This window comes from Carya illinoinensis, chromosome 6 (assembly GCF_018687715.1).
Source record: "Carya illinoinensis cultivar Pawnee chromosome 6, C.illinoinensisPawnee_v1, whole genome shotgun sequence".
Lineage (NCBI taxonomy): Eukaryota > Viridiplantae > Streptophyta > Magnoliopsida > Fagales > Juglandaceae > Carya > Carya illinoinensis.
The window spans coordinates 25,623,133-25,650,995 of NC_056757.1; the positions used below are offsets into that span (position 1 = coordinate 25,623,133).

The 27,863-nt window shown below is 34.7% G+C and overlaps 3 protein-coding genes and 1 non-coding gene across 4 annotated transcripts; 2 read left to right on the plus strand and 2 right to left on the minus strand.

The window, feature by feature from the left end:
- Positions 1 to 457: 457 nt before the first annotated feature.
- Positions 458 to 531, minus strand: TRNAV-AAC. The gene has a single exon. It is a non-coding gene; the product is annotated as a tRNA-Val (tRNA).
- An 81-nt stretch (positions 532 to 612) lies between these two features.
- On the plus strand, positions 613 to 3,234 carry LOC122313020. Its single transcript, XM_043127714.1, has 4 exons — positions 613 to 1,243; positions 1,923 to 2,130; positions 2,322 to 2,858; positions 2,947 to 3,234. The coding sequence occupies exons 1-4, from the start codon at positions 661 to 663 to the stop codon at positions 3,032 to 3,034; spliced, it is 1,416 nt and encodes a 471-aa protein (XP_042983648.1). The 5' UTR covers positions 613 to 660; the 3' UTR covers positions 3,035 to 3,234.
- A 358-nt stretch (positions 3,235 to 3,592) lies between these two features.
- Positions 3,593 to 7,696, plus strand: LOC122313021 (uncharacterized protein YuxK). The gene is made up of 3 exons (XM_043127715.1): positions 3,593 to 4,191; positions 4,787 to 4,954; positions 7,141 to 7,696. The coding sequence occupies exons 1-3, from the start codon at positions 3,879 to 3,881 to the stop codon at positions 7,362 to 7,364; spliced, it is 705 nt and encodes a 234-aa protein (XP_042983649.1). The 5' UTR covers positions 3,593 to 3,878; the 3' UTR covers positions 7,365 to 7,696.
- Positions 7,697 to 16,875: 9,179 nt separating this feature from the next.
- On the minus strand, positions 16,876 to 26,089 carry LOC122313022 (DNA polymerase lambda). Its single transcript, XM_043127716.1, has 14 exons — positions 25,817 to 26,089; positions 25,570 to 25,707; positions 24,342 to 24,689; positions 24,062 to 24,155; positions 23,847 to 23,977; positions 23,234 to 23,296; positions 22,041 to 22,220; positions 21,893 to 21,946; positions 20,156 to 20,244; positions 19,359 to 19,449; positions 18,386 to 18,466; positions 17,918 to 17,985; positions 17,310 to 17,394; positions 16,876 to 17,209 (listed from the first exon to the last, which is right to left on the minus strand). Exons 1-14 carry the CDS (start codon positions 25,925 to 25,927, stop codon positions 17,111 to 17,113), a joined length of 1,632 nt encoding a protein of 543 aa, XP_042983650.1. The 5' UTR covers positions 25,928 to 26,089; the 3' UTR covers positions 16,876 to 17,110.
- Positions 26,090 to 27,863: the final 1,774 nt, after the last annotated feature.

The window sequence follows — 27,863 nt, forward strand, 5'->3', positions numbered from 1 at the left end:
AGGTGAGTTTTTCAAATTAATTGTGAGTTCAAGGGATTCAAATTTTGCAAATTCACATAAGAGATTCAATTCTTTCTCTTCACATACACTTTTTGAGGATTTCTCTGCCTTTCTTCTAATTTTTTTATGCTTAAGGTGGTAAGTATTCTTAACAAAAAATTTACCATCATTTAAACAACTATTTTATCCACTGCTCCCCCACCTACTGATTGGAATATTGCAAATCATCTCCACTTCGTCTTCTGAAAAGATATCGTTGAGCAAACCTCTCTTTCATATAACATCTTCATCGTTGATGAGTTGGTTAACATTAGAATTACTGGACAGAATATTGATAGGAGATTCCACCCGAGGACATGGACATGTACCATCAATGTTGGAATTAAAATGTATTGAAGTAATTTTAACATAGCTTAAAAAATAAAATGCTGTAAAATCCAATATGCTAGAATAGAAATGGCGTCGCCCGGGCTCGAACCGGAGACCTTCAGTGTGTTAGACTGACGTGATAACCAACTACACCACGACACCAATGGTACCCTGGATTGCTTCAAATCTTATATATAGATATATATAAAGTTAGGAAATTTTACGATTATCCACTTCTCCCACCTCGTTGAAGAAGAGCAGAAGAGGCTCGACTTAGTCAGAGTGACGAAGATGGTAAGCCATGGAGTTATTCGACCTCCCTGGAATTCGACGCCCTCTCTCGCTCTTCACTGCACCCCCACTACGCTCCTCTCATTCCCAACGAAGAACCAACTCACTTTGGTTTCAAACACGTGCTCGTCTTCTTCGCTTTACTCGGTCTTTTGCGGCAACCACTCCTCCATCTTTTCATTGCCGCAACCCCATCTCTATTTTCGCGTCATTTGTGAACGTAGACGTTTTGGGTTGGGTAAACGCGCTTTGAGTGATCGTGGGAAAGTTGGCATTGGGCTTCCGGAGATGGATGGCTTTGATGACGTGGAGGAGGAGGATGCGTTTGATGACAATGACGATGATATGGAGGAGGAGGAGGGTGAGGATGAGGATGAGGTGTTGGTGCCATTCGAGAATATGAGACAGTGGCTGAAGAACAAGCCGCGTGGCTTTGGTGACGGGAAGGTGTATGACACCTTTATTGAGGACAAGCTGCTTGAAGAAATGGAGCAGAGTAAACAGGCACAGGCTACTAATGTCATGAAGCTTAAGAACGACCCCATAAAGCCCAATTCCGTGAAAGACGCTCAAAAGAAAATAGGTGAGTCGTTTTTTTACTTATGAATGCGTGAATTCAGTACTTGGCTTTAAGTAACATCTCATTTGCTCAAATGCGTTTTGCCTCAACTGGTTGTTTGTTGGAAAAAAGCTGTTGAATTTATCTAATTATGTTGTTGTACAATCAGTATTGTCACTGAGTACCGAATTTTCCATCTAGCAAACTTCTTTTAAGTTTTAGCTGAGCTTGATCGTAAGTGGAAAACAGGATGGTCAAGTCTTACTACGATCTTGCTCTAACTGTCCATTCATGGGTGAATAAGTTGGGACCAAAGGTTGAAAGGAAAAGAACAAATTTATATTCGTTCTCTAAATTTACTCTCTTGAGATTCTACAGCATTGGTTAATTTGATTTGTAGATAATTAAGAGCGTCATTGATTTACTCTCTATGACAACCCAAGGTTCTACCACTGCACACGTCTTCCTTATTAGCAGCTAATAGGATGGCCTCGATCTGTGATATTAGTCATTAACTAGCACTCTTGTCTGTGAAAATGCCTAATGCGGGATCCTTTTGATGTGCTTTGCCTAAGTTGTCAGTAGTATTTGTTCAAGATTTAGTCGTCAATATTTTTCAAGTTTGTACGAAGTTATATTTCCTACTACTCTGTTACCAACCAAAGTGAGTATGTGCTTTCTGCACTGTGTTGGACTTTTGCAGCTCCTGAAGTTGTTCCAAGTGGCGTTCGGGTACGAGTTGTCAACCTTCCTAAGAAAAGGAACATTGATAGGGATTTGAAATCAGCTTTCCGAGGGACCCCTGGTCTGCTAAACATAATCCCAGCAGTGTCTGGGAACAGGAAGACTAGGGACCCCGTCTGTAAGGGTTTTGCTTTTGTTGATTTCAGGTCAGAGGAGGATGCAACAAGGTAATTCATTTTTTCTGATAAAAATTAAACAGAACAATGAGAGGTCTTCAATTACCTGTAAAATGCGACATTATTCACTACCATTGCATCTTACTGGCACTGACAGACTTATCTGTTAGATTGGAATGATCCATATTTTCCTACCTTCCTGGAATCTTATTCGAGAATACAATATGATTTTTCCATGTCAGGTTTGTACAAATATTTTCTAGTCAAAGTATTATGTTTGGTAAAATTCAGAAGCAGATAAAATGTGATATTATGAATCCACGGTCTCCAAGTTCTTCTCATGTTCAATCAACAACCATTTCCAATTCTGCTTCCGAGTTGAGAGTTCCTGACTTTGAAGGATACCAAACAGATTCCAACATGGATGATTCTTCTCTGGATTCATGGGAGCAGATTACCTCGGATGAATCAGATAACCTAGATAATAAGCTCATAGGAGCGAATGTAGGAGACATCAAAGAGGACCTGGAATTGATCAGGGCAATGACGTTAAATAGTGATGATAGTATGGAAGCAAGGACAGATCCTTTAGCTCATTCATTCTCCTCAAAGATAGAGAGAATCCCGGCACCTGAGAAGCAGCTACTTGCTGAAGGGAAACGAGAGAATGTATCTGAGAAAAAAGTACATGTGAAAGCAAAAATTCCTGCAAAAAAGCCAGTAGCAAAAGAAAAAAGAGAGAAAGTTCCAAAGTTGGCCATTCCAGGGTCCGCGAGGAGGTACCACCCAAATTTTCAGTATTTTGGATTCAGTTGTTGACAGGATTTTCTGTTCTTAACTATAAATTCTCCGTTGATCATGATACAGGTTAAAGATCAAGGAGAAGGCTGTCCTTACTGATGTGTTCTCTAAATATGGAGCACAAGATGCTTTTGCTTCAAAGGAAGGGAGCTAATCACTTAGTCTTGGCCATTTTTTTAATAGACCTAGTCTTAAATCATTGGAAATTTGATAAGATGAGACCATTACTAGTAATATAGATGTAAATTGCAAAAGCATCAAGAGGCTATGGTTTCCATGAATCTATTGATGTTTGCCTTCCGACAACTCTTGCCAATCTAAGTATCCTTAAGAGTAAAATTTGTGAATTTCCAATTTCTGGGTTCTTTTGATCCAGCCTCAATCGGAAACTTTTTATTTCTTATTCTTTGGATAAGCTAAAATTCTCAAAGAAATCATTTTCAAATTTAGGTAAACCTTTTCTGCTAGAACTTCACAGTATTTTCTGGATTATGGTCAAGCTTTTACCCTCCTAATGAAGTTCTGTCCGCACCTTTAGTTCGTCGAACTTAATTGCTGAATATTAGGACTATATCCTCTGGTTTTAAGTTTATTAAAACAAATTAATATCCAATTATTTTAAAAAATAGTGAAGTATATTATTAAAAAATTAATTTTTTTTATATAAATTTTATATTTTATTATTTTTTTTGATTAGACGGTTTTTAGTAGTAAATATGTTATTACAAGGAAAGAATGTGCGGTGGGTCGTGCCGTCGTGGGCCTGTACAACATTCTTCGCGAAGTGTCTGAAATGGAACAGCTATTTCTCTTCTCTACGCCACTTTTGAGCCATCTGATGGGTCCTGATTTCTGGTTCCCGCGAGACTTGCATGTCAAGAAACGAAACGCACCATCGCGGTTGAAAACAGCAAAATCCAACTCCTCCGCTATCTTTGTCGATTTGTCTGAGAGCCTAAAAGCCAAAATTTAACCCAAAACTAAAAAGCAGGAACAATATGATGAATATCAAGGCATTGTTGACGAGAGGTGTTCGAAACTTAATCGATGTAACGAAGATTTCTTCTTCTCGTTCCTTTTATTGCTCTCTTTCTTCAACCTCCTGTTCAAGCGCATCCCGGACTTCTTCCGGCGTCGTTTCGGACGCGTCTACTGCTGCTGCTGGCGTTGACGATGTTGCCGAAGAAGAAGAAGACCAGGATCTGGTGTACTCCGACACCGTTGCTTCTTCGATCCTCAAGCCCGCCATTCCCACTCTCCTCCAGCCACGTGTCGTCGTTTACGACGGCGTCTGCCACCTTTGCCACCGAGGTTGCATTCTAATCTTTTTCCAAATTCTTCTTTTTGTCCTCCTCCTAGGGTTTCTTTTTCACCCATTTCATATCAACCTTTTTTTATTTTTATAAATTTTATAATTATTGGATGATGTTTTTTAGTTGTAGTTGTTCTGATGGAAATTGGAATTAGGAAGGGGAAGAAGACATCACGACTTGGCTCTGTCTTTGTGGTAATAGAATTTATAAGCTTTATGTAATTGAAGAACAATTCCATCAAATTGGGGTAGCACAATTTTGTTACAAATATCACATCCGGGTCAATTTGACAACAAGTGGAGCTGATAGTAGTGTGCTACTTTCTTTTAATGCTTCAAGCACCGAAACATTGGCAAAATCAAAGTGATTTTCCCCTTACTATTTCTTTCTTTGTTGTAGTTACTTTCTTCAAGACCCCGTCTTCCTGTTTCGAGCCCCAAGAACTGTCACATTCTACTCTCTCTCTTTTTTAATAACGTATTTTGAATTTTGATGATACTTTCTCGTTTGGTTTTGCGTATTGCATTGAGTTCTGGGAATGTAGCTTTGGTTTGTATCGTAGCGATTTAAAATTAGATCTTCTGTGTGTACAGGGGTGAAATGGGTGATTGAAGCGGACAAGTACAGGAAGATCAAGTTCTGTTGCCTTCAATCGAAGGCTGCCGAGCCATACTTGAGTCTGTGTGGCGTTGACCGAGAGGATGTTCTCCGTCGCTTCTTGTTCATCGAAGGCCCGGGCTTATATCACCAAGCATCAACTGGTTAGAACCCTCATCCGCTTGTGTTAATTACTCAAAAAATTTTCTGATTCTTTGGAGAAACTCTGCATCTAGTAGTGTTTTTTGGGTAAGTTTGGTTTGTTTTTCATGTATTGTGTTTCAAATGAAATTCTCAAAAATCACCCGGGAAGGGAAGAATTGGAGGTTCTCTTTGACCACATTTTGTTTTTGGGGTCTCCTGGCTAAATCATAATTGGTAAAATGGGGGATGAAGTTTTCTTAATGTTGCTGGAGATGCTTACCGTATATCAGAATGGATTCTTTACTCTTCCGTGCATGGGTTTGTTCAAGAGAAGTTCTCTTGTTTAAAAGTGTGGAAGTCTTTTGGTTATAGCCTAGGCCTCCCCTTCTTTCTGTTCCACTCCTTCACAATGAGGATGATAGAGAACAACTAAATGTGGCCTAAGGTCAATATTTTGAAGTATTAGCATACTTTATGAATGTGCCCAAGTTCTGGATTTAGAATTAATCTGATTTATATTGACTACTGCTGATTACCCTTGGATCCAAATCTATTTAATTAATGACTTTGTGACGGGCATTGGATATGGCTTTTCTATTATGTAAGCTGTGATACCCCATATTGAGTGAGTATAGGTGGTGAATGAGATCTCATATTACTTGGGAAAGAGAAGTTATTGCTCTTTAAGGGCTCCAATTGTACTATTGACTTGTCATTTTGGAGTTGGCCCAGATGTGGCTTAGGCCTTCTTTGGAGCTTTACAAACAGTATCAAAGGCAATCCCACCTACCAACTGGAGACCTAGGAACAAAAGACCAGGCCTCTCATGCCTATCCATTAGTAAGCAGGTTCCATTGAAGCCCGCCATGAATACTAGCCCGGTCACTAAGCCTGAATAAAAGACGTGAGACTTGAACCATGCCACCTATTGTAGTTGCTGGGAACTTAAGGAGGGAAGATTGTGATACCCTATAACGAGTGAGTGTAGGTGGTTGATGGATCCCACATTGCTTGAGAGAGAGAAGTTCTTGCTCTTTACTCTTTATAATGATTTCAAGGGGCACAAATTGTACCATTAACTAGTCATTTTGGAGTATGTGTGCAGATATAGCTTGAGCCTTTATTGGGATGTTACAAATGGAAGGTGACTGAATATAGGGGGTGAGTAAGATCCCATATTGCTTGGGAGAGAAGTTTTTGCTCTCTATAATGATTCCAAGGTGTTCCAATTGTATCATCGACCAGTTCTTAAGTATGGCCCAAATGTGCCTTGGGACACCCTTGAGGCGTTTCAAATTATATTAGAGCCCATTTCAATTAGAAATGTGGGACTCAAGCTGTGCCACTTATGATGGAATGACTTGATGAGGGTGTTGGGAATTTAGGAAGGGGAGATTGTGATACCCCGTAGTGAGTGAGTGAGTATAGGTGATGAATGAGATTTCACATTGCTTGAAAGAGAGTTCTTGTTTTTTATAATAATTTCAAGGGGTTCCAATTGTTTCATTGACTAGTCATTTTGGAGTATGAGCTTAGATGTGGCTTGGGCATCCCTTGTGGCATTACATAAGCTGGTCTAAAGACCCTCCAAAAAATTGATTCAGATTAACTCACAAGGGTGTGTTATTTCATCGTCTACACTTTGTCTATTAGACAGCTTCTTCTAGGTAGCTTATGGATAATTCTTGTCATCTCAGGTCTGGTTATGTGTACATCTATGATGTTCTGTTTTCCAGCTTTACAGCAAACCCAGATTACTAACTCTTCATTCTGGTGTAATCTTTGAACAAAAGATGAGAGGGCAAAGTTAGTGTCATTGGACCCTGTCTGCAGCTTATATTTGAACGTTCAGTTGATGAAGTGGTTATATTCCTGGGGATTCATTGCTGTTAGATTCCTCAAAATTTTCTTTTTATCATTCTGATTGATCCCATATTTTTACATTGTAGCAGGAATAATGTGCTGTATAAGTTCCAAAATGAACTTAATCTGTCAGAAAATTTCATTTATCTAGACTTGAGAGAATTTAGTGGTTTTAGTGCATCATATCACAAACTCAGAACGTCTCTTAAGAGGACAAACTTACGGATAGAATTAATCATGTTAGTTTTTGTTTCCTACTTGTCAAAGAAGTTGTTTTATACTCTACTATGGAGCTGTGACAGTGATTATGAAATCTAATTTTTGGAGTAATGTAATTGTGCAGCTGCCTTGAGAGTAATGTCATACTTGCCATTGCCATACTCTGCTTTAAGCACACTAATGGTAGTACCAACTCCACTTAGGGATGCTGTCTACGATTATGTAGCCAAGCGAAGATATGACTGGTTTGGGAAGAGTGAGGACTGTCTAGTTTTGCGAGAGCAAGAGCTGCTTGAACGTTTCATTGATAGGGAAGAAATGATGGATCGCAGTCGGTCAGATTTGTAATTAGATTCTGCAATTGCTATACTCACTTTTTGGCTTGTAGACGATGTCTTGGCTCATATTCTTAAGGAGACAGAAATCTGAAGTTGTACATGTGGGGTGTTGCTTAGTAGAGCTGTTTGCTCTGAGTTTTATTACTGGGATTATAGATGATTAGATACTGCTCAACACGATTCAAGTTCAATACTTTTGACGTTCTATTAAATGTTAATGTTTTAAATAGGAATGTCAATATGTGACACGACTTGGGGTGCCTCCAAGTATTGCTTGGGATTTGACAGAACTTGAAGCGTTCAGAACATGTAATACAATATCACATATTTTTGTTCATGACATTTAAGGATGCAGTGCATTTATCATGCATTTAACAGTATATAGTATTGCCAACTGATAAGTATTTTTCTTTTAGCAATACACAAGTACCAAAATGCTATATCTCAAAACATAATCATGACTTCATAAACATTCATATATCCAAAATTATACGATAAGTTTAAATCAAAATATGTATTGGAGATTGCATTTCATAAGTGTAGGCATCGTCTAGAATTTATGAGTTAAATCACTAAGCCACTCATGTAACTTGGTTATGATTTTTCCAAAATAACGTCTAGAAAATGGAGGATCGATTTCATCAGCTCCTTGTCCTTTATAGTCTATTCGACCTTGTTCAATTGTTCTAGCGTTGATTCTCTATCTTCTGACACATCGCCTATCATTTTGAAGGGAATGGTAGTTGAGAGTACCGCAATGATATTATAAAATCTCAACAAGTAAAGTTCCTAAACTATCAATAGTATGAATATGCATGCATGACAATAAAAGACATGTATGTTGTGACATGGACTTAAACATGCGGGACATGACTTGATTTGGAAATAACATGACTTGACTTGAATGTAGGATGACTTGATATGAACATGAGACCTTGGTTAATATATATGTTCATTTACGTAAACTGCGGATGCTCCACGACTCCCCAAGGCCATGTACTCCTATAGATACCACATCACATTACAAGTATTTGTGCTAGTTGTGAGTATGTCTTGAAGATTTTATATAAACATGCAAACAGTACGAATTAACCCCAACAAGGGTATTTAGTGTGGAGTACCTAGGGTATTTAGTGTGGGGTACTCGGATGACACAAATTAACAATTACAAGAGTATTCTTTCATGGTAGTTTGAATTAACCATTACCTAGGGTTAAGTGCTTGTAAAAAAAGTTTGGCACCACCGGTTTTGGATACCTTGACCTCACTTTGGAAACTCGTTATTTAGGTCTAATTTGAAGTCTGTTGATTGTACTTTGTCAATCCAGGAATGTGTGTAAAAAAAACTAGAAAACTGATTGAATCGAACTGGATCGAATCGTTCAATTCGGTTCGGTTTTTAGCAGTCTAGTGCCGTACTAGTCCTTAAGAACCAAAATCGCACCTAAATCGGTGCGGTACCTATTTTCATATTTTGAAAATTGGTTTAAACCGAACCGGAATAGTGTATATATTTATAATTTTTTTTATATTATATACTAAATTGCTTGTTGTCCAGATGACTAACACAAGATAGGAGGTGAATTGAGTTGTATTTAAAAAAATAACAATTATAAATCAAATATATAATATAAAATATAAACAAAATACGAAATAATAATAAATATAAAGAGTAAGGATAAGAGAGAAACAAACTCAGTATGTTAATGAGGTTCGGCCTCACTGCCTACGTTCTCGCCTCAAGCTAATTATTGAGGATTTTCAAATTCACTATTCAACCTCCTTCATATGGAGATAGAAACCTATTATACCTTTGAACAACATCGCTAAAAAGGATTCGTGTAAAACACCATCTATACTTGCAATCACCTTACACGTGGTGATTCAACTATTTTCTGTGTAGAACACTTTCTACACGCACAAGGGTTATACACACCTTTTTACTGATACAAGAGCTGATAATGGTATATTATTAGAAAACACTTCTCAGTGAGTGAAATAAGAACAATACAGTACAGACTATATTTCTCTCAAAATGAATAAGGATTAAGGCTCAAGGCTTAGAGAAGAAAGAATAAAAGTTTTGAATGAATGTTGTATGCTCTTGATGTTGTAAATGTGAAGCTCTCAAATGATCTATTTATAAGCATATGAGACATCATATTCAAATTTAAAAAGATTCACATGTCAAATACAACATCATTCACTTTTTCAAAAAATTCAAATAAAAGGTTCTTCTTTTTCAATTGTCAAAGACAACATCATTTATTTTTCAAAAACTTCAAACCTAATCTTTTACTTTTGGCATATGACAAAATGAGCACACTTTACTTTTTAAAAAATTCAAACCTAATATTTTTACTTTTTGCATATGACAAAAGGAGCACTTATACTTTTCAAAATATTCAAACAAAAACATCTGCATTTTGCATAAGTAAAAAAAAAACATCAATCACTTTTGAAAATATTCAAATAAAACATGCACATATGAAAGATGACAATCAATTATCTTTAATATTTTCAAAGTTCAAACATTTAGTCATGTAATGCACATGTGAAAGGTGACAATCAATCATATTTCAAAATTTTCAAATTTAATTTTCAAAATATTCATGCACATGTGAAAAATATTTTTTAGTGCTTTATTATAAAATATGAATTTTGATCCTTAATCCCAATTTCGAATTTTTAAGAGATTTACAACATTACTCTATGACTTTAATGTGAACTTGTTCCATTCTTGCTCATGCTTGTTTTCTTGATGTGCTTGATTCCATTATGTAGACAACTTGAGCTTGAGATTTCTTTATTCTTTGAATTCATTTGTTATCATCAAAATCCATGTGTAGATATATAATTACACAAAACTTGAAACCTTGAGTTCAACATTACTAATTAATATAATTTGAAATTCTAATTTTATTTTTTAAGTATATTAATTTTATAACATAAAATTAATCTTATACTTTTTAATATAACACGATATAACATATAAATTTTAATCTTATAATATAAAATTAATATAGTATAAAATCTTAATCTTAAACATAAATATTAATATTAATTTATTAATACAAACTTACTTTTGATATATATATATATCAATAATAAATACATTTTTGGCATAATAAATTATAATATATTTTTTTGTAAATACATTTTTACATATTTGATCATATATACTCATATAAAAAGTCTAGAACTTATTTAAACTATAGTTAAATTTAATACTATACTAATATGTATTAATTATTATAAAATAATGATATAAATAAGCTAATAGTTTAGAATATGTAAACACTATATTGTTACTTACATAGATAATATGTAAAATTGAAAAAACCAGACTGGACAGGATCGAAATCAGAAAAATTGAGAATTCCAGTTTCGATAGTGAATTGGTCTAGACCAAACCGGACCTTACACCCTTAAATCCAAATGATTCCACATCTAATTTAAACACTTTCGCGTAAACAAGAAAGTTCAGCTAGGATAATCTTCCATCTTAGCATTGAGGTCATAATAAAACATAACAATTTATGTATGACTTCGAGATATGCTTGTATGCTTATGATGTGGCATTCATGGCATGTAACATATAATCATGTAACAAATGACAGGTAATTGAGTAAGGTGACATAGTATTCATGGAATGTAATAGATGATATGACATTAGTGTAATAGATAAACATGTAACAAATGATATGACGTTCATGTAACAATAAACATGTAATGGGTGGCATAACATTCTTATAACAGATAAACATATAATAGATGATATGACATTCGTGTCACTATAATTATGTAATAGATGGCATGGCATTTGTGTAGCACATAAACATGTAATAGATGACATGGTATTCATGGAATGGATAAACATATAATAGATGATTAATGATGAATAAGCATAAGTGACATGGCATATTATAATAGTTACAATAAGCATAAGTAACATGAATATAAATCATAGTAGTCTTACCATTATATATGCGTAAAATTACTAAGAGTAAGTTACAATGTAACTTACAAATAAACATATGATTCATGACATGATAGATATTCATGCTTGATATACATAACGCATGGCATGGCGTAACATAATTCAATTTAATAAACTTAAATGAAACATGAACATAACTTGCATGAATATTACCACCATACATATATAAGCATAGTATAGGTAAATTAGAAACTAATTTACAATTATGTCGTGTAATGTAAAGAGGACCATAAATGAGTTCAAACTGAAGTTAGAATATCTCATTAAATTCTTAATAGTCTAGTAAATAACCTGATTCAAAGAGATAACCCTTGTAAACATAAAACTTACTAACTTGTGGCTAAAATTAAAAAATTACCCCTCTAGTTGAAAATTATAATTTTACCCCTAATATAAAGATTTTGCATATGAACTTTAAAACTTACCAAAATTTACATTCATTATGTAAATCTTATCACAAATCCAAATATCAAAGAAAAATTTAAAATACATCACAACATGCCAAATATCACTTGGTCGATTCACCCTTAGGCCAAAAGCTTCACTTTTGTTGCTACTTGACCTTCAAACATGCTAGCATGCTTAAATAGATTTTATCAACTGTAAAATATCACATCTTATGTTCTAAAATCATGCTAAAATATCAAACACACATTTCATAAAATCTTAAAATTATATTAACAAATAAATGCCAAAACATCAAAACTAGGTCAAAATGTACCAACTCTTGATGTTCTTGGTCTAGCACTTTCAAATTAACTTCAAGGACTCCAAAAGTCCATAAATATTCTCCTAACATGTACATTATCCAAACCTAAGGGATAATATGCTTAGCTAAACAACCAAAAATAACAAAATACAACCTACACAATCAATTTGCATAAAAACATAAAACCATGTATAACATGCTTTGGACTTGAAATAAAGTGACTATATCCTTGATTTTTATACAGTAAATCTTCAAATAACAAAACCATATACCTCATATTCAAGTTCTAACTTGATCCAAGCATTAAATCTAGCATGTTATGACAAACATCTTATCCAAACAAATCTTCATATTCGAGAGCCTCTAGATTGAGTTTAAACCAAAACTCTTACATGTTTAACAACATTCTAACAAAGCCACATATATGAAAATCAAAGCCATAAGATCAAGTTTCTAGAGCCAAAATCACAACCTAAGCCAAAATAGAAACTGTTTTGAGCCATACATTTTCTATCAGTTTGAAATCATAAAAACCTCTTTCAAAAATTACTAACATGCTTTGAATCCAATTCTAACTTGCATATAAACATGTTAACACTTCACTATAACAAGATCTACCCATCATTTCAACCAAAAGTTCACAAAACCTTCAAAATTTCACACAAACATCAAAACTGTCAATACCTAGATCTTTCCATCATCAAACCAAAATTTCACCCATCAAAAGTTTATCAACACACACCCAAATAAACTAAATTCATTATAGAACAAAATATAAGAGGATTGAGCCATAGGAAATATTCACAAAGGGCATGGAATGTAAGAACCAAACTGCCCAAAAAAAACTATCTCTTTAGTCTCTCTCAGTTTACTATAGAAAAACAAATGAAAAGTGGTTAAGTGTGGAATGAAATTGTGAGGGGCATGGGGTGTATAGTAGGGGCTGACTTAATGGTTAAGTTGTGACACTTTGATGGGAGAGGATTCTTGTGCAAGTGGAGGAAAAAGGGCTGAAGTGAGGGCAGGAAAATCTGCTACTACCGAATGGGTGGGGTTGGTTTGTAGGCTTTTTTTACTTGCCATCAAGTCCGCTATTTGTGGTCGGTCATCAGGTGGCATGACACCCTAAGTATGGTCTTGTAGTAGGGAAGAAATTTGTCTAAGAAGCTTGGCCTAAGTGGGGGTTTCCAGTGGACTAAAAAGGGCCTAACCGAAATGCACTTAGTTTGGGCTCTAGTTAGGGTTTTGGTCAATGCTTGGTTCAAATCAAAACTTTTCTTAGTTAAATGAAATTAACAAGATATAATAGAGTGGTTATGAGTGTATTGGTGTATAATTAAGTGGTTAATTACGTGATGAAGTAATTTAACTAAGTGATAAAACACAATCAAAATCGTGTGGTATAGGGTTTGGAAACCAAGTTTAGAGTTTCGGCCATCACACGAGGTTTAGGGTTTTGGTGGGATTCCAATGGTTTGGAGTTTCATTAAAGTTGAAATCCTCTTTTAATTGACCAAATAGTGTTTGGTTGGGTGGAATAGTGTTTTGTGTAAGAGGTATGATGTCATGGCTTGAATTACACTCAATTCAAATAGTATTTGGTTGGGTGGAATAGTATTTTGTGTAAGAGGCATGATGTCATGGCTTGAATTACACTCAATTTTATCATATTTGTGCTCCACTTGACAAGTGTCCTAGGATTTCTAAATGGATGGTTAGGATTGTGCTATGTGTCTAACTAAAAAGTAATCCTAATGATTTTAAGTGGATTTGAACATCTTACATGACTCTTTGACAGCTGTTTGAACCAGCTGCCACGTGGTGCTCCCCCGAAGGGTTACCATTCATCCGAAAAATTAAAAACTTTGTATTGCATCATAAAATCTTAAATATTCTTACAAGTCTAATGGTGTAATTCATTTCACAAAATATATACTCATAAGTGCCTTAGATAAATCAAAAACCAAATTCTGTCTTCATAACAGACTGGGATCTGATACAGACTAAAACCTCATCAATTGCTCGATTCATCATGATGTTCCTGATGTCTAAAAAATTATTTCCCTTGAATTTCTTCCGGGCTATTACACAACCCGTGAACCCAACACGATATTAGTGGATTTGGGTTTGATATAAATGAGATTAGGTCAAAACGGGTTGATCTATTAAGACCTGATTAATAAATGGATTGATAATGGGTTAACATGCAATAACCAGTTTAAATTTTATTTCAAAATTACAATTTTATTACTGTTTGGTTTTAATATTGGTATTTCTCAATATGTGTATGTTTTTATTATTATGATTGTAATTTTAGACTTATGCGCTCGTATTTGTTATTCTTGGATTTGTAATATTGATTTTATTATAGGTTAAAATCTAAAAAATATTGATTTTTTTTTGTCAGTAGGTAATCAAGTCAAATTAGTAATATAGATTAGTTCAACCCATTTACATGAAACGTATTGAAATGAATCATATCATGTTAACCCATTTTTAATTAATTATTAAACTGCTAAAATAGGTTACATGACATAACGTGTTAACTAAATGGATCATGTTAGAGTTTGATGGTCTAACTCGTTTAGTTTAACATGTCGGATTGGGTTGACCCATATAATAAAATGTCTATGACTTGCCAAGATACGATTACGATCTTTGAACACAAGGGGTGTAATCGGTCATATTTCGAATACACTGGTTTTGAAAATTTAAAAACTTATATGGACCAATTCATCATTGAAATGAAACTTCAGATTTTTCTAGTTTCAGTACAATCTAGTATTTTTTTACTATTTACACATGTGGTACTACATAAGTTGATATATATAATCAAATGTGTAAAAATGTATTTATCAAAAAGAAGATTAAAATTTATAACTCTAAGGGGTAACTTAGTTGGTTAGGCCTTAGGTTTGCTCCCCAATGGTCACCAGTTCGAATCCCTTTAAAGCTACTGGAGATTTACTTGGCTGTTAACTTTAAGGCACCATGAGATTAGTTAAGGTGTATGCAAGCTAGCCTGGACACTCACAGACATAAAAAAAGAAATTAAAATTTATATGTTATGTCAAATATTATATTAATTTTATATTATAAGATTAATAGACATTAATAATAAGATTAAAATTTCATTTTATATTAATTAAAATTTAGCATATATTATATATAATATAATATAAAAGTTAATAAATATATATACCGGTCTGGTTCGATTCAAACTGATTTTTAAAACATGAAATTGATATCGAACTAGTTTTGGACCGGTTTCAATTATTAAAAACCGTAGTCGGACGATCCCACCCCTAGTGAATACAAATTTCCATCCCTAGTTTGAAATGTCTATTATTTTTTTGTTGCCTTCTACGTTGATTGCAATCACTGTACTTATATAATTGGTTGAATTCAAAATTTTGAATTCCGTTCTGATTAAAATACTGGAACGAAATATTTTAATACTAGTACATTTTAGTATACTGTTTCGAGATAGGCATTATATAGATAAATTATATATATATTTATTTATTTTTTCATAAAACACATAGCAACAAGAAACACAATCAAACACACAACAATGGAAACAAGGTTTTCTAGTTTTTGCACAAAAACCACCATTTTTTGATAAGTGATCAACAAATAATCGCGAGAGCCAGAAATCAAAACAAAACTCAAGGACTAATTCTTCTTAGCTGCCTCCGCTTCATCTTTCAAAAACTGAAATACTTTTTAATATATTACCAAAAATGAAAGCAATCTGTAACCATTTTATGCTTTAAGTACTGAAATACTAAAGAATTTTTTCCTATATGCATCGTTGTTAAATCTGGGGTTGTCTGTATTGACACATATTCCATTTCCCACCTCAACTTGAGTGGTGTTGACTCCACGACAGCGATGTTTGTCAATAATTTGGCGTAAACTTGCATCTCTGCATTATCAAATTGAAAACATGTCAAAATAAAATAAAATAAACTGAGTCTCGTTTCTAAATTCTCCACTAATACTCTTTTTTTTTAAATATATTTTGGGACCCTGTATGGGGATTTTTATTTGAATTTTATAAATTCTCCTCACTAATCAAAACAGACCATACACTTCGCATTCTAATCATTGAATATGTTCTAATATACTTTTTGAGGCCCCAACAATCAAAATAATGAAATCATGATAACACATTAAGAATCATACTTATGTTGTTTGAGAGGTGATCATGTTATATTAAGGTAACCTAGTCCCCATTGTTGCGGACGAGAAAATCTAAGGAGAAAAGCGAAATCAGATCATGAGAATTGCAGTCAACTTCAACGTTAGCCATGCCTTTTTTCTCTCAATCTGAGTATTTGCTCTACTTTTCTACTGGTTCGAACTTTGTTTTGAGGACCATACTGGAAACAGACAGAGTGTGGCTAGGGGTTTGATTTTGAGAACCTGATTTCACCAGGGAGGGGAGAAAATGCGAGAAGTCCACCAGGGCACAAAATGACGATTTTATTCCACAGAATTGACTGAAATCGGCTAAAACGGCTGAAATTTGACTCGAGACGGAACAAGCACCTACCTCATGCTGATTACTGTTCCGGGATGGAAAACTCTGACCATTCTGACTAGAACAGAATGATTTTTAAAACTTTGGTTGAATCACTAGTAGTTTATATTGCAATCAGCAATGAAGTTTTCTAATTCAACGCTACAAACTTTTTGTCGTGTGGAGAATTTATATAATTTCTGAAATAAATTTTGCAAACCTTTTCAAGTTGTAACCTAAACTATCAAAATTATTAATTTGTATTTTAAATTATTCCAGTTTTTCAATTTGCACACCAAACCATCAAATGGCATTACTCTTTACTTCTAATATATACAAGACTGGCGTGCCATGGGGTGGATATTATATATTACAAAGAAAGCCTGCCCAAAAACTCTTTTTCCCTCTCCCTCTGTCTCTCTCTCTAACAAAAAAGTTGAGAGTTTTCCTTGTCTAATAGTGCAAACCAAGTTCGGTAGACCCTCCTTTATACAGCATGCTCATGCAAACTCTGTTCACGGCTCACAGATTTCTTTCATGTGGTTCAAGCCAGGGAAATCCCAGGAAATCAAACACCTCTTTCTCTGTCTCAAATTTCAAACTTGCACTAGCTCTTGTGCCCTGCAAGTGCGGATGGGACGATACATGCTTACGCTAAATGAAATGCAGATAAAAGGAAAATACGCGTTTATAGCAAACACCTACAAAGCAAAGCCATTACCCATTTACCGCCTGAACTGTGAGTAGCTGGAAACAGCCCTGTATCATCAAGCCGGAATCCTTTTGATTCTGCCAGCAATCTCAACCTGCAACAAACATCAAGCAGAATGGTATAAAGTTACTCAACCATGGATTGTTTTGAATTTATTCAAAAATATATAAATAAATTTCATGAACGAGCCATTTGTTAGTCACAAATGTGGTTTAACTGCAAGGAAAAATGTAACAAAGGCATTTAAAAAGAGAATCAAATGAAGTATGTAGCACAGGAAAGTGCATCAATTTGGTAGGGGGAAAAAGCAAGGTGCGGGGTATGGTTCTGACAAACTCACCATCAGTCATCAACAAAGCAAAGCAAAGCTTGTCAGTAGTTCTGAATAAAGCTAGTTGCTTGTTTCTGTTTATTATAAGCGGTCTTTCCAAGATATTTTACGTTAAGCAAATTTTTTTTCGTACCATATTACCTAACAGCTACATGTATTGAAACTGATAAAATCCTATGCAGAGAGATGTTTTGGGAACTTTGGTTTCCATGAAAGGAAAACATTTCGGAACCTGAAAATTTAGTTAACTACAGACTCAGTATTTTATTAAAAAAAAAAAAAATACCTCCTATTCAAGACATCATTCCCTGTCCAAGCGATTAGTCCAAATGCATATATGTCTCTTGGGAATACCTACAAGTGCAATATAGACATTAAAGTATCAGGAATCAATTGTATATAATTTTGCAATTCAACGTAACACAACGAAAACCTGTATAGAGCCAAAGGTGGTCTCTTAATCATAAAAACCAGAAGTTAACTTAAAGAATTAACATGGAAAGACATTATTCCTGTTAACACTAGTAATACAATTGCATGGGGGTATTAAAAGTTATGAGAAATGGATCAGAAGAGGTTTCTTCCCATTGTGTTACTAGAGGCTAAGAAACCCAAAACTCACAGAATCCTCCCAGAAATAGCCAATGATGCATTGGTAAACATATAAGTAAATCACCAGTACAAATACAAGTGTTGATGTCTGTTCTGGTAATTGTTTTTTTTTAAATTACAGGATACCATCGGCATCAAGTACCTTAAAATCTATTCGGTGGCGTAGCTCACGTCCAGGATATGTGCATAGTCCGAAGTATGTGTCAACACCATGATTAGTACCCTGTGCACATTTTGCATAAAGAAGTTAATGGATCATATCACAGTAAGTTTGAAACATAAAAAGATACATGCATGACAGATATGCGGAAGGAAATGCTTAAAATACACATAAATTTTCTGCAGATATGATTCTTCTCTTTCTTTTTTCATTTTTCCTTTCTTTTGGAAGCCTAATTTACAGATGATTGAGTTAAGAAAGTTTGAAGATCTTTTACTTTTTCTTCTTTTAAGTCTTCTTTTCAACCAAAAGAGAAATGATACTTGGACAGTATATAAAATGACAAGCTATTCCATTTTCCCATTTATCATAGACTTTATAACTCAAAATATACTTTTCTGACTGATCTCTTGATATATAAAAGCCAACAAGTGACTGGTACTACTTAAAATAGAATCAGACAGGTGTTGGAGGATCAATTATTCTAAAAACTTAAAAACGCAACTCCAACAATACATATCTAGCTAACACAAATTGGCACCATCTTACCCTTACATGTGCAGCCAGAATCTGCACATGGAGGCCAGAAACAGAAGCAAAAGCAACCAAGTTTCCTAGGACTCAAAAACAGATGTTTCATAGGGAAGACAAACTTTGATACCATGTTAAAGAATCAATAATCATAAAAGTTTAAACTTATAGAAACTCAGCGCAACAATGTCTATCAAGTTAAGACACTAACCAAACATCACAATGATTCATTTTCCATAACTTCATAATCCAGTTTGCAAAAAAAAAAAAAAAAAACTAATAGAGGCCAATGTACACAAGGTTTAGAAAGAAAGGCATTCAAAAAGTAGGTACTCCTTAAAAAAAAAAAAAAAACCCTTCTCATACAAAGCATGGCATCCAAGAAATGAAAATCTCGTAAAGAAACAATCGAGCAAAAAGTTACCTCCTTGCCGTGTGCACTGAAAACCAAATCCTCTCTTAAGAACTTCATATCCTTTAAACGCTTGACATATTTTGATAGAAAACCTCTATGACTGTAAGTTCAGAGCATATTAAACCAGATTTTCATAACTAATACGACACACATTACTGTTACAAAGCAGGAAGACAATGTAAGTAATAAAAGAGTGTAAAAATAGTACCGGGTTGACAGAAAACAAAAACAATAATGTTAAAAAAATGCCAGCAAGAAGCTGCATCAATTAAATAAGAAGCATGTCAATGAACCAGAACACAGAATTGCAAACACTCCAGCGAATGAAGGTCAATGCAATTTTGCTTTTTGCCAGATATTGAATTTATGATCTCGTCATTAAAAAAAAAAAAAAAGGCTCTCATTGAACCTTGTATGCTGCAGAAAAACTGTGTTGACACTTGGAGATATCTACTAATACAATCTATTCACTTGGGGAACCAAGATTGGCCAGATGTATGGCGGATGATCAAAAGCAATTAAGATCCAAATAAATGTCTTATTTTTTTCTCAAATGGACCAAAAAATTTCTTCAACCATCTTTTTTATTTATATAAGGACATCTCTTACGATCTTTTTTTTCTAATAAGTTAACTGTATTTCACTCTTTTAGTATCAGAAATACAACAAAAGCTAAATTTAGGAGAGGACACAGTTGGCCTGCAGCAATCTGATCTCCTCTAAGATCAACACAATCAACACAAATAAATATTAAAAATGAAGCAAATATAAAAGGTGAGTGACACATTAAGAGAAGGAGCTTGCACCTCTTCCCATCAGGATGTGTAATTATAATGTCTAAATCCCCACAGGAAGCTTTTCCACGTCTAAATGATCCTCCACATATGATTACCACCTTCAAGACAGACATCAAAATAGTAGAAATATAGAATAACCCATCCTCCACATATAATAATCACCTCCAAGACAGACATTAATAATGTAGAATAGCTCTAATATGAAGTGAAGAAGGTTCGGATGGAGTGAAGAAGGTTACACCCTGCAATAGAATTTTGACACAGTAGCATAACAAAAAGAGAATTTTAGAACAGCACACAGGCAAAGAAATTCCACTTTTTCTTTCTACCCTTTCCCTCCCTCTTTCCCCTTTGCTCTGCACTTTCTTCTCTCTCTCTCACCCTGAAATAGAGGATCATCCGGAGAAGATTTTGGCTACATTTGGATGTTGATATGAGTTGAATTGAGTTGTCAATAGTAGTATTTTTTTTTTTTTTTTTGATAGGTAAGTTGTCAATAGTAGTATTTTGTGGGTTCCCATTGAGATGAGTTTAACTTTTTAGGTTGAAATGCATGAAGTAGGTTGAGATGAGTTTTAGACTGTGTTTGGGTACTGAAAGTACGTCAGATATTCTCAACATACTCCACTACTATTCATTACTTTATTATTACTTTTCATCTAGTTTTTACTACTATTCAATATCCTATTATTACTTTTTCACTACTATTCACAACATTTCTCAACGCTTATCACTACCCAAATCCAACCTTAACTTTTTTATGAAAATTTGAAAAAGTAGTGGGTCCTATCAATGATGAGTTGAGTTTGGTTCAACAATCAAGCACAACTTAATGTCCACCCACCTCCTCTGAACCCCCCCCCCCCCCCAAATATCTCTCTTTTCAAGATTGAGCTTTCGTGTAGGGTAGTCACCTGTCTTTGCTCAGACCCATTTGTTTCCTCTGTTTTTGCTTGGAACAAACTCCCAAGAGGAGCAGAGGAGTACCGTTTCTGGTGGTGCCCTCGTAATTCACTCACCACATTTTAGCTTGTTCCATTTGAGTTGAAAACTGTCTCTGGTAGTAAACCCTTTTTTTTTTCGATTCTTGTGTCCTTCTGCTTGTTCCATTTGAGTTGAAGCTATAAGTAAAGAAGATTTTGTGAAGATCCAAGTACTCCCACTGGCCATTGTACCATTTTATCTATCTTCTTGTTCTTTTCCTTCAAGAGCATTGCTTCAGTGTGAAAGAAGAAAAAAGCTCTCATATTTCTTTCTATTTTTTTTGTTGAATACTCATGGCTTGCGGGGAGAGAGACTGAGGAGAGAGAGAGCGACGGGGTAAGGGGGTGAGAGGGGAGAAAGAGAAAGTGATTTGCTTGTTTGTAGTGCCGTTCTATTATTTTTCTCCTAGAATGCTTACGTGTCGAAATCTTATAGGAGGGTGTAAAAACCTCTTGTTAAGAATGTCCAGCCCCTAGCCTCTCCCTATGAAAAGGCATTGTGAATGCTAGAAAAGTATAAACATGGCCAATACTTGAGGTTTGGCCCTCAATGAATTATATCTAGATCCACGTGATCAAATATCAATCATAAAAGAGAATTAAACTTTGCATATAACTGGTTCATCCAAAAATATCCGATTAATATATAAATTTATAATGACACATAAAGGATGATAAATTATATTTATTGCCAAGAAGTTCTTGATTTCAATGATATTCAACTGGAAAGGATTTGCTCCAAAGAAAAGGTTAGAGTGCTCACCCCGGGCAGAACATCCTCCCCAACTTTCTGAAGAAGGAGCTCCATCTCTTGAACCTGTAGAATTGGAAATACATTAAAAAATATCCAGGGTGAAGGAGATCCAGAACTTACAGATGAGAAATTCCAAGCAGCATCATGAAGATCAGACCTCATGGCGTGGAATCCTCTGCTTGATATCATCAAAATATTTCAAACCAATTCTTTGTGAATTCGTCAATGATTCCTCATTTTGCAGATCATCTAGTGCACGATATCCTTTTTCGTATAATTTAAGTGCAGTGGCTGGACCGATACCCCAAACTTCGCCAAATAAGGTGATTGTCCGTACCTGAAAATAACAAGGCAGCAACGATAGATCAAAATGAAGTACGAAGAACTATAGTTATGTGTAGCTTGCATGTATTTTTTTTTTTTTAATCTCCAGTTCTATATAAGTGGGTAAAAAATCGTTAAAAAATAAAACCCCCTCCAAATTAGAGTTAAGCTTCTGCCTCACTGGTCACTTTCATAAATTAAGGGTACGTTTGGGTAATGAGAAGAGATGAGAAATTCTCAAAACTTCTCACAATTTTCTTCCCCAACATCACTCAAACATAATACACTTTTCAATTGCAAATCTTCAATATTTTCATCCAATCATTATTTAATCATTACAACTCTTACAAACTTCAAAACAAAACGCAAAAATCAATACAACTTTTTGAAACTTCAAAAAAAAATTATATTAAAAAATTATATTCAAACAATTTTTTAATATCATAATATTTTTATTCAACATTTTCTGTCTCCTTTCTCAAAATCCAATATAACATCTTAACTCAAACAATTTCACTACTATTCACAGAATTTTGAGACACTCCAAGTGTCCAAACGAGTCTCAAGTCTTTATTTAACATATAAAAAACCAAGATTAGAAAAAGAACAATAAAATTGGAAAATAAAGAATTTAAACAAGACAGACCAAAATGTTTGGCTTCAAAGAAAGAAAAAATAAATATCCACCATACTTCAAGCTTTATGATCTAAGATTTCACTTAAAACTACATATACTGAAAGAGAAGCTCCAGAATCTAAAAACACTAGGAAAATTTATTAAGAGTATTAGATTATTCCATCGTTGGCATTTGAAGACCATGTTCAAGAAAATAAGTCCAGAATAGAGGAAAATGAAGTATAGAAATTCCAACAACTTACACGTAAAGATGGCAACAAGAAGAAGATACTCAACAATTAGAATGGGTGAAAAGCATTATTTTGATGAATAAAAGAGTGTAAATATATTATGAGGCCTTAAGCACTACATGATAGACATTCAGTTTTTACTGAGGACCTTTGCAACACCTTTTCATCTTTTTCAAAGTGCTCCAGCTTGGATAATTTTCCAGTTGTCACTATCTCCTGGATCTGCAAGTAATTTCAAGTTGCTTCTGTAAGCTTCAGCTGAAACAAGTTAAAACTTAAACCTTTATTGTGCACCAGAAAATGCATACTTATAGAGCACAGCTTTCTCTAAATTCTGACTACAACACCTGTAAGGATCCACCACTAATGTTGCAAATTGTGAGTTTCAACATTGGCCTCACCACATTAGACTTTGCAGAGCACACATCATAACTAAATTTTACATACAAGACAACAAGTGAACTAAGCAAGCAACAATATCATGACGAGACTCATGACTCTGCAAACACATTTCCTGGTGAGTAATAACCGCATATACAGCCTTCAGAGAGGCAAATAATGATATTAATGAGAAACTACCCTATCATTCACACTTAAAAGGGGAAAAAGGAAGTAACCAAGAAACCATTCAGCTGTTCACTTAGGAGAATAGACATGTTTAGCATCTGTAAAAACATCATGTGATGCACTTTTTGAGATGAAAGACTGAAACTTTTAAAAGACAAGCCCAGTAATGAACTGAGAACTCCTATGCATGAGGGTGATCACTTACATGATCTTGCAATGACTTTCCAATTGAGGGTAGGTCTTTGACCTGGTCTGCACTTTCAATTATGAAGGGTAGCTTCTCTATAACTGCGATAGCCTTGTGGTAGCTAAATGACCTCCGGTCATCACCCAATGCTTTCAGTTGCAACAACCACAGGACATGAGCTCAACAAGAGAGCAAAGAAAAAGACAGCAAATGATACAGGATTTTATTTTCACCTCTATATATGTCAATAAGCTTTTTAAATATCTCGGTTATGTTCCTGTTTAAATCAGGAGGACTATACAGCAAGGATGTCTGCAATGCACCAACCTGATTACAGATAGTAAAATTAGTCAGCAGAAAAACTAAAGCATAGATCTACAAAACAATTGTTGATGATAAGAATTTATTTATCATCCCCCACTCCCAAAGTAACCATGCTTGTATGCTTTGTCTGCCAAGTTTTCAACGAAAAGTTTCAGGAATTTATCTGAAATATCAGCTGATGAAGCTTACGTCTTTATTAAGAGCATCAGGGGTGTTTCCACTGGTATTTGATGGGCTCAGTGCCTGAAATGAGTCATCAGAACCTCCAGGAGTACTTGGTACCTCATATAGAGCATTGCTTTTCCCTTCTTCCTTGCTTTCTTCATCCATATTTTTTGAATCTTCAACGGAAGACCTGATCTTTTTGCTATGTGATGGTTCATTATAGCTGGAAGAATTTATGTTGGCTTCTTTAGGAACTAGAGACTTGTCTAGTGTGTTGTCTCCTTCTAGATCCAGATTTAGATAGTATGAATCCTCAGAGACCTTTTCTCCTGATCTCAAGCTGTCCTCTAGCCACTGATAAAGGAGAACACTCTGCAGCAATTGAAGTCCCATCACAACTTCAAATAGGCTTATAAGAAACAAAAAATCTTTAAAAATGCATTCATTGATAAATATGATGAAATATTCATGCCAACATGCTGGTTTGATGGAGTGAAAGAAGTTTCAAAAGAAAAAAGAATTTATCCAAAACTAGTTGGAGCCTCCCCCATAGAATGGATCTTGAAGCTAAGTATCTGGCATAGACCTAACGAGGTTTTCTGGTCCTTAAAATCCCCAATCTATGTTTCTAAAAATCAGCCTCAAGTATTTTAATGAAAGCACACTAGTAATTTTAAGTGTAGTATACATACATAAATGAAATATAAAAGAATAGGAAAAAAATCAAATACAATTCAAAAAATTAAATTCATTCGGATTAGGGATTCATTGCAATTCTAAAAAAGAAGATTTATTTCAGATAAACTGATAAACTAAAAGGGATCTGCATCATGAACTATGTACAGAGTCCAAAACAACTATTAAGCACTTGGCACCTGATAAATACCCACTAATTTAATTTATCAAAAAAAAAAATAAATACCCACTAATTTAGGCCTCTTCCGAGACATCAATATTGGAGGCAAGAGATTATTTTGTACATCTAACTAAAATTCACGAAATGGACTAAAAAATATGAAATTAAAAAAACTACACGAAAGCTTTTCCAGTGAAAATAATAGCACACTGAATGATAAACACTTAAATTCCGTACAGAATAACTTGTAACTCAACTAACAAAGTTCATAGACGTTAAAATGCGAAACTAATAACCAAGACCGTATCAAATTAAACGATGCAACAACTCTAGGACCATGTAAACCATTGCACAAAATGAATAATTCTGAATAGAGAGACAAAAGCGGTGACTCACTCCCTTAAATCGTGCCAAGCGTTCAGCGTCCACTTGTTTGAGAAGGGCTGCCAAGTTCATAGCAAACACATGAGTGACCCTTTTTGATAGGCGCTCTTCTATTGCAGCCCCCAATTGCACTAGTTTCTGCTTCCAAATCTTAAGTACCCGAAAATATAAATTTAGAAAAGGAAAATGCAAAGAAAGAGATTCAGATACGAAACAAATTTTAAGCAGATTGGTTTGTGGCAATGCAAGACTGTGAAACCTGTAATCGGCGAGCCTGAACTCCGTTTTCAACTAAAAAAACTACCAGTCCTGCGAACATTCCATTTGGGTCGGAAGGGGGTGCTCGGTTTTTGGTTGGCTTTGGCGCCATCGAGTCTTCTCTGCTTCTTGGTGCCTTCGGTCGTCTTCTACAAGCTGCCGGCTGCCTTTCGTAACCGAAAGAGGTTGGGTTTTGAATCTTTTGATACGCCGGGGGCTCCGGACTCCGGACTCTGGAGTACGAATAATTCCCATGCTCTGTGCACAGGTTTCCAATTGGAATGTCATTTTTATCTTTATAAATTTTTTAAATTTTTACATAAAATATAAAATATAATAAATATTTTAATCTTTTTTAAATCTCTTCAATCTTTTTAAATCTTAAAATAATAATGAAATTAAAAAAATAATATTTTATACTTTTATTTAAAATAAAAAAACTCTTATCTCATTATCCAAACCTACCATAAGACACACGCTCATGCTCATTTAGTATTTGAGATCTACAAATTTTCAAAATTACATCACAAGTAAACAATTAAGTAATGCTAAATACAGTAACAGAGTGCATAAGTATAATTATTTTGAAAAAAACGTAGAGTCTACTATTAAAAAATTAATTTTTTTATATTAATCTCATATTTACTCATTTTTTAAAGGATTGCAGAGTGACTGCACATTCTGCAACTAAAAATATCATCTCTTATGACACAATATTGTTGTATCTTCTATCTAATGTTTTATACGTGGCACATATATGGCCTATCAATGACACGTGTTGAAACATCATTGGTGCTAATATAGTATTTTTAATTATTTCTCTTGACAAAATTCTTACATATCAATTTAATTTTTCTTAATGCTGGGCGGGGTGGCCAATCCCGCCATCTTCCACCGTTCCGACCCCACCTAGGCACGGACAACTTCGCCTGCCCATATAGGAAGGGGGCCAGGGGGCTGGCTAGGCCTAAGCCCAATCCAAAATGTGTGTGTAAATATATACATATATACATGTAATTGGTAACGAAGTTTATTTTAAAATTTAAAAAAAAAAAAAAAAGAAAAAAAACCGAAAGCCAAAATGGCGTCATTTTTTTGGGGGGGCCAGGGGGTTCCTAAGTTTAGGGTTCCCCTTGCCCCTGTAATTAATTCTATCTTACCCTCTCTCTTTCCTTCTTTCATCTCTGCCTCTTTGCTACTCTGTACCCTATGCCGCTATCCTATCTCCCACTTGTAATTGCCGTGGCAACACAACCTGCTTCTGCATCTTCTCTCTTGCCCCCAAAATTCAATGATGTTTAGGGTTTTTGTTTTTTTTTGTCCTCAAATTTTGGCAGATGTATTGTGTTTTGGTTTTTTCTTTTCGCTAGTTCTGGTATTCAATGTGTATTGTTGTGGATTTGAGATGGTTTTGTAAATTTGTTCATTGTTGAGATGGTTTCCACTGTGTATTTGAATTTATTATATTTTTTTTACTCCAGCCCCCTAGCACAAGGATGGGGGGCCTTGCCCCCGGGATGCAGGGTGCAAAACCCACCCACACTATAAAATGTTCAATTATAAAACTTAGAGATCAATTTGGTTTTAAGCAAATAGGGGAAACCCTTTTATGCTTAATACTAAATCAAAGATCTTGAATATTATCACTCTTGGACAGATCTCCTGTTGAGCTTCAAATATTAAATTCTAGATGAATATCTAATGATTCGTAATAATCAAAGATGAGTCTTTCTATATACAAAATTATGGTCCGACTGCTATCCCACTCAAATGACGTGGCATGCATACTAACACACTCAACAACATAAAAAATAATAATAAGTTTGAACATATACCGTTCCTAATTTGTAGAGATATAAAACAAACAAGCATAATTTCCGTCCCCATTCGAAAATGCCCAATCAGCTACGGTCCTCCACCTCGTGTATGCTATTGTTCGACAATTCCTTTCCATTGGAGACCATCATTCAAAGCTATTTCTTTAATGTAGACCATCGTCTAGTGTCCAAAAAGAAGATGACCTTCTGGCTTAAACAAAGAACGAAATG

Coding starts and splice junctions, on each gene's coding strand:
- LOC122313022 (XM_043127716.1), bottom strand. CDS start 25,927: ATGGCGCCAAAGCCAACCAAAAACCGAGCACCCCCTTCCGACCCAAAT. Junction 23,297..23,846: donor GAAAGTCATTGCAAGATCAT/GTAAGTGATCAC, acceptor AATTACTTGCAG/ATCCAGGAGATAGTGACAAC. Junction 19,450..20,155: donor ACACATCCTGATGGGAAGAG/GTGCAAGCTCCT, acceptor CTGAACTTACAG/TCATAGAGGTTTTCTATCAA.
- LOC122313021 (XM_043127715.1), top strand. CDS start 3,879: ATGATGAATATCAAGGCATTGTTGACGAGAGGTGTTCGAAACTTAATC. Junction 4,192..4,786: donor CTGCCACCTTTGCCACCGAG/GTTGCATTCTAA, acceptor CTGTGTGTACAG/GGGTGAAATGGGTGATTGAA. Junction 4,955..7,140: donor ATATCACCAAGCATCAACTG/GTTAGAACCCTC, acceptor GTAATTGTGCAG/CTGCCTTGAGAGTAATGTCA.
- LOC122313020 (XM_043127714.1), top strand. CDS start 661: ATGGTAAGCCATGGAGTTATTCGACCTCCCTGGAATTCGACGCCCTCT. Junction 1,244..1,922: donor AGACGCTCAAAAGAAAATAG/GTGAGTCGTTTT, acceptor GGACTTTTGCAG/CTCCTGAAGTTGTTCCAAGT. Junction 2,859..2,946: donor ATTCCAGGGTCCGCGAGGAG/GTACCACCCAAA, acceptor ATCATGATACAG/GTTAAAGATCAAGGAGAAGG.